The 6,348-nt window shown below is 59.7% G+C and overlaps 1 protein-coding gene across 1 annotated transcript in view; it reads right to left on the reverse strand.

The window, feature by feature from the left end:
- Nucleotides 1-1,061: 1,061 nt before the first annotated feature.
- Nucleotides 1,062-6,348, reverse strand: part of MCOLN1 (mucolipin 1) — a 6,703-nt gene continuing 1,416 nt past the window's right edge. The window contains exons 2-13 of the mRNA XM_012641445.1: nucleotides 6,128-6,295; nucleotides 5,885-6,050; nucleotides 5,402-5,510; nucleotides 5,064-5,160; nucleotides 4,809-4,908; nucleotides 4,582-4,688; nucleotides 4,311-4,460; nucleotides 4,116-4,217; nucleotides 3,605-3,727; nucleotides 2,783-2,998; nucleotides 1,401-1,531; nucleotides 1,062-1,302 (exon numbers count right to left, since the gene is read on the reverse strand). Of these exons, the coding sequence (XP_012496899.1) occupies nucleotides 1,266-1,302; nucleotides 1,401-1,531; nucleotides 2,783-2,998; nucleotides 3,605-3,727; nucleotides 4,116-4,217; nucleotides 4,311-4,460; nucleotides 4,582-4,688; nucleotides 4,809-4,908; nucleotides 5,064-5,160; nucleotides 5,402-5,510; nucleotides 5,885-6,050; nucleotides 6,128-6,295 (1,506 nt within the window). The 3' untranslated portion in view covers nucleotides 1,062-1,265. The remainder of the gene's footprint in view (nucleotides 1,303-1,400; nucleotides 1,532-2,782; nucleotides 2,999-3,604; nucleotides 3,728-4,115; nucleotides 4,218-4,310; nucleotides 4,461-4,581; nucleotides 4,689-4,808; nucleotides 4,909-5,063; nucleotides 5,161-5,401; nucleotides 5,511-5,884; nucleotides 6,051-6,127; nucleotides 6,296-6,348) is intronic.

Raw genomic sequence — 6,348 nt, forward strand, 5'->3', positions numbered from 1 at the left:
GACTGGATGCCCCACCCCAGGAAAACTGGAGCCTGCAGCCAAGGGGTCGGGGTTGGGGGGAACAGCTGGTATCCACCCAGCTCCCGACCTAAGCATGCCCACGGGAAGACCTGGGAGCCGGGGCGCACTGAGGCTCCAAAGGAGTGGTCCTGGGGTGATACCGATGTCTTGGAGGAGTCAAGACAACAATGTCAGGGATGCTGAAAGTGGTGTGGGCTCGCACGGTGTTAATGGTTTATGCTCAGGGTTTACTATCACATAACAGTAAAGTTATGGGGTCTCTGACGGTGCGGAGCATCACTGGGACTCTGGGGAACTGTGACGGCGCCTTTGCTGGGAGGCGTAACCAGGGACGCTGGAATTACTGGGGGGCACTGGAAAGTTACTGAGAGATTCTGAGGCATACAGGACTACTGCTGGGAAAACCAGGAGCTGGGTGGGCACATCCCTTGGGGCGTCCGAGTATAAGAATGGGCCTGGGGAGGGCGTTTAGGCTCCTAGGAAGACACAGAGGAATGCTGGAATATTACTGGCACTTTTCCGTGAAGCTGAAGATGTTTCTGACGCCTCTAGAGCATTGATGGAAATTCGGGGGGTGGGGGGATCACTGCGCTATTGAGACGTTACTTGGAGAATTCCTGGGTGACTGGTCCCCTTCCACCCCAAGGCGCACCTGGCTACCAGTACAGAAACACCTGCAGGGGACTGGGGGGTGGGGGGGGATGGGAGCATCAGAAAGTCGAGAGTTACCGGGAATTGGTGGAGGACAGATCGTGGGAAAACCGAGGCTCGCTAACGATCCCCAAAGGCAAGCCCCTACGGGGCCGACAGAAACCCAGACTCACCCAGGGGCCGCAGCCGGGATCCACTCTGCGCCAACACCGCCAGCGTTCCGCCCGGCTCCGCGGGCGCGGCCCCTTTAAATTATTCACCGCAGGGCGCGCCGTAGCCCCGCCCCCCGCCATGCTGGGAAGGTCTCGCGGAGCCTGCCATGCGGAGTGTGGCGGCACCTTAAAGGGGTCACAGCCCTGTTGGCGCAAGGACGGCCCCTCCCGCTAGACATGAGAACCACACGTTTATTTTCCCTTTTATTTAACACCCACCCCATCCCTGTCCCCCTACCCGGTCCCCAAGGGTCCGACCCGACTGGCCTAGGCCCTCCCCAGGGCATGGCAGGGAGCCGATCCTTCAACGCAAACCCTAAAAATAAATAAGCAGGGGTCCCGCAGTCCGGGGGCTAAGGTCCAGTGGCAGTCGTGGTGGAGTCAATTCACCAGCAGCGAATGCTCTTCCGAGGAGTCCCTGGAGGCAGAAAACAAGGAACAGGGCCATCAGTTCTCTCTGGCACCCCCCCTTTCCCCAGCCCCCATCCTGGAACAGACCCGGACTTGGACTCGAACCTGCCACAGCAGCAGAGGAGGCTGCAGGCAGAGCCGCTCCCCCGGCGGAACTTGCCCGAGGTGGGGCTGTCCTGGCACTGCTCGATGTAGGCCTGGAGCTCGCTCTTCTCTGCGCCTGAGCCGCCCGGGTGCTAGGGGAGACATGCCAGCAGGCCTGCCCTGAGAGCAGCCCCCACCTCCAAGGCCCTTGAGGTCTGCCCTCCCCTCCAGCGACCTGGATCTCTTTGCTGTTCCTCCGATGACTGATGGCAGGGGAGGATTCCACCCCTGGGCCTTTGCACTTGCTGTTCCTCATGATTTGCTTCCACAGGGAGACCCTCCCTGACCCCCCTGAGCATGGACACATGCTGCATCTGCATCAGCCTGGTGCTCCCAGCGCCTACGGCTGGGCCTGACACAGCTGGATGCACCTTGTGCACAGCTGTGGGAGCCGGGCCTAAGGCTGCTGCATGTGTGTGATATCTAAGTGCTAGAGCAAGACCCGAGGTGGCTCTGAGGGCCTGAGTAACAGGAACATGTCTGTGGCAACGCTTGAATCCACTCATGGGGAAAGGGGGTGCACATGTCTGCCTGTGACATAGGATGCGGAAGAATCTTCCAGCAGAGCCTTCTCTCCTCTCAACCTCAAGGAGCCACCATCTTTTCTCCAAGTCCTTTCCAGGACTTTGCCTTGGGTGTTCCTTCCCTTGGGCTCCCATCTCTTCAATCTAGAACTCTCTGCTGTCCAATGGGGTAGCCATTAGCCACACTGGCTTTCGTGCCCTTGATACGTGGATGGTGCAAGTTAGGAACTGAATTTGGAATTATATTTCATCTGAATTAAAATCAAAATGTAAATAGTCCCGTGTGTCTAGAATTTAGTAATGGACAGAACATTCCAGAAACTTTCCTGGACCCATCCTAATACCAGTCTAAAGCAGGGGTCCCTCTGTAACCTTCCACTCTTCCTTCAAACCTCTCGCCAGTCAGTCATTGGTCATGGGATGTCCATTCCTATATCATCCATCTTGCCCACTGGCTTTGGACAGACCACGTACACCCAATTTCCCCGGATGCCCAGAGCCCAGCACAGATCCTGGTACTGGGTTTTGTTTGCTCAAAGAGTCCTGTCTCCCTGTGACCCCCATGTCCCACTCTGTCTCCTTTCTCTCCCCTGAGCATTGCAGGCGGCAGGAAATCGACTGTTCCAGGTCACACTCTTTTTGGTTTTGCGGGTCTCCCATATTCTCTCCCTGGGTCTTCCCTGCTAGCCCTGCTGTGTCCCGAAGACCCCCTCGTGGCTGATGCCAAGGGACCTGGAGCCCGAGCTCGGGGCCGCGCGTGCATGCATGTGGGAGCCCAGTGCAGACAGGCGGGAGGGGCGTGTGGTGCCACTAGCTGACCTTGATGGTGTCGTAGGCACCAGTGATGAGCGCGATGAACAGGCTGAGCACCATGTAGATGAAGAGGCTGATGAAGGAGTAGAGGTAGAGCTGGGAGAAGAGCCAGACCAGGCTGCTGCGGCCCTGCTGTGCCTGCATCGCCGCGAATGTCACGAACATGTCGTCCCCGTTGATGAGCGAGAACAGGCACTCCGACACCATGGACAGCGAGCGGAACTGCGGCGGGGCAGAGGAGTCGGAGGGAGCTGTGGGCGCGGCTGGGGACTGTGGCCAGGGCAGGGCCCCTGCGGGTCAGCAGCCATGATGGGGCCAGCTGAGGGACACCATGGCAATGGTGAGGTGCCAGGGTCAATGACATAGGGCAGACCTATAGGTCTAGGGAGATAGAGCTGTAGGTAGAGTAACTCAGGTCAAGAGAGGGCCATCAGCAACTGAGACAATGATATAAAGTCACAGGGTCAATGTCAGGGTCACCAAAGGCCAAAGGGGACAGTGTACAGAGTACCAACAGTCACCACAGGGTCATCTAGAGGTCACTGTGTCAATAACAAGGTCGTAGGGTCAATGTCAGGGTTATCGAGTGTTAGAGTACCACCAGTCACAATGGTCGTCTGGGGGTCATGGTGTCAATGACAAAGTCACAGGGTCAATGTCAGGGTCAGATGGCAAAACTGCTCCAGACCTGCTGGTCAGGCCCCAGGCATTGAGGTGGGTCTGGCTCAGTGTGGTAGAGTCTGGAGAGACCCAGGGGTCCGAGGGCTTAGGGAGCCAGGGACCCTCCCACCGCAGACCGTGAGCACCCCCAGCCCCGGCGGCCCCTACCTTCACGTGATAGGGCCCCAACACGATCCAGCCACAGAAGCAATAGCCCAGGTAGATGACGGCCACACAGCAGCAGAAGCGCATGACACTAGGCAGGGCCACCCGCAGTGTGGCAATGAGAATCTGTGGCGGGACAGAGGGGGTCACACTGAGGGCGTGGCCACAGCCCCGGTCAGGTGTGAAGCAGGCAAAGCATCGCTGAGGGCACAGTAGGTGTGGCCACAGGAGCCGCTGGGAGCTTCAAAGGGGCAGGACTGTCCCCAGGGGGTCTGAGGATACCCAGTGGCTGGACTTGGCTGTATGGGTACAGATGGTAAGGCTCTCCTGGCCCTGCCCAGGTGCAGCGACAGGTCTGTCTGGGTGGGCAGGTATGAGGAAGAGGCCTGCAACAGGCTGTCGGCAGTGGCTGGTGAGTGCTGTACGTACGGGTTGATTTTGGGGGGGACGTGGGGTGGCTCGTGGAGAGCCTGACACATCCTGGCCCAGGCCCTGTCTGCGTGGCGAGACTCACGTTGTACTTGTGGAAGAAGGTCAGATAGCGGATGACGCCGACCCAGACGAGCAGCGTCGAGGTGCCCAGGAGGATGCTGCAGACGTCGTAGCTCGCCAGGTTCTGGGGACAGGAGCATCGTCACCCCATCGGGCAGGGAGGACATGGCCCCACGAGGGAGCAGAGGGGCCAGGGCAGGGAGTGGGCAGGACTCACCTTGGCCTCGATGCCAATCTTCATGATGGTGCCCGAGATGGTGAGCACATCGCTGGTGACCAGCAGGATGTACCAGCCGTTGACGAATTCCAGCCGCTCCCACAGGCTGATCACCCGTCCCCGATGCCGCCACATGAACCCAACGAACTCCTGCAGGAGGAAAGAGAGGTGAGGGCCCGCGTGGCCACGGGACCCTTGAAGCCCCCGGCCTTTGTCACCCCAGAGCCGGGCGAGGTGGGCACTGGTGGCACACGTGACACTGGGCCCTCACGTTCTGCAGCAGGAAGCCGCGCAGCAGCGAGCGCGCACACAGCAGGAAAGACAACGAGCAGGTGAGGATGACGACCATGTCAAACAGGAGCCGGAAGCTGTTGTCTCCTGTGGGGAGGGACAAGAGTGGCATGGAGCCCTGGGTGACCAGCCTGGTTCTAACTGATCAGTGGGCTCAGGGCTAACTCGGGGCGAGTCAGGACCCGGGACTGGGGCTCGGGGGCTCACCATGCCTGAAGACACTGGGGTGCTTACACTCCTGGATGTGGGCCTGGGTCTCCAGGCTGATGGGGACACGCCCACTGTGTGCTTTATTGTCAAATATGATCTAGGGGGGCAGGAGAGGGCACAGTAAACCTCGGCAGTTCCAAGTCTCCAGACCCGTGTGACAGATGGCCTGTCCTGCACCAGCCAGGCTTCGCCCATTGCTCCCCCAACACGTGCCCTCGGCCAGTGTTCCCCAGATGTCCTAGGGGTCCTCACCAGGACGCTGAAGGTGTAGCAGTCTGGGATCTCGTTGTTGATGAGGCTTTGCAGGTTGATGGTCTTCAGCTGGAAGCGGATGGTGACGTTGATCAGCCTACGGCGGACGCTCAGGTGAGGGGCAGGGGGCTCTGGAGGTTCCCTCCCAGCCCCGGGGTTCCAGGGCCCCAGCCCCAAGCTGACTCTGCAGCTGGCAGGGGAAGTGCTGACACAGCAGGTGCCAGTGTGGCGGGGCCCCTTCCCCTGCCTGTAGGGAAGTGGCTACCAGGGGTGACAATGCCTGGCACCCTGCCCTCCTCCCCGCTCCCCAGGGGCTCCCTGGAGCAAGCAGGCAGTACTTGTGGAATTTGAGCGTGAGGTTCTTGTAACTGGAGCTGCCATCCAAGAGGGTGAGATCATCACTGGGGGGTGGGGGGGGTCGCTCGGGGGGGTCCACCAGGATGCACTCTGAGGACAGGGAGTCAGGGAAGGGCCTCAGGGGGCAGGGGAGGCCAGGCTGGTCTCCCCGGAGTCCCCAGCGGCCTTCTTCCCTCCTTCACTTCCCACTTCGTGCTTAAATATTTGCCCTTTTTTCCCATCGCAGGGCCTGGTCTGTCTCATTCCCTGTAGAGACCCTAGGGCCTGGCACTCCATGGGCGCCCCAAATGCTCAGTGAATGAATGCTATTAAGAAATAATGCCTGGCACCTTCTGCACGGCAAGCATCAAACTAAGCAGACATCAAACTATTAATGATCACGACAACCCCATCTCACGGATGAGTGACAGTCACAGCTTGTGATTTTAAGCTCTGAACAGCTAAGCCCCGCCCTGTCCACTCACCAGTGACCACCATCGGGTCAATGTCAAAGGTATCATTGGCTGGGTCCACATGGCCATGGCGGTAGTACCGCTGGCAGAGAGCCAGAGCCGAGCCGTTGGCCCAAGGGCCACCCCCGCCCCGGACATAGGCGTACCGGCCCAGCGACACATCAGGCAGCGTCAGGTACTGTGGGGAGAGCAGGGGAGGGCTATCAGCTCTGCCCACACCCTGCCCCATGCCCACCTGCACATGCCCAGCCGCACCTGGTCCACGGCGTGGAAGATGGCTTGGTAGAGCTGCTCCCGCGTGTAGGCGGCAAAGGTGTCATCTGCCCCATCTGAGTAGCCCAGCAGGAAGAGGTGTCGGAAGGCGATGGTGTTTTCTTCTCGGAATGTCACTGCTAGCTGATTGCTGAGCCCGAACAGGATGAGCTGGAAAGAGGGCAGGGGAGGTTGGCACTTCGGGGATGGGGCCTCCCTGGGGG

Source organism: Propithecus coquereli, unplaced genomic scaffold, assembly GCF_000956105.1.
Source record: "Propithecus coquereli isolate 6110/MARCELLA unplaced genomic scaffold, Pcoq_1.0 Scaffold164, whole genome shotgun sequence".
In the NCBI taxonomy this organism is placed as follows: Eukaryota; Metazoa; Chordata; class Mammalia; order Primates; family Indriidae; genus Propithecus; species Propithecus coquereli.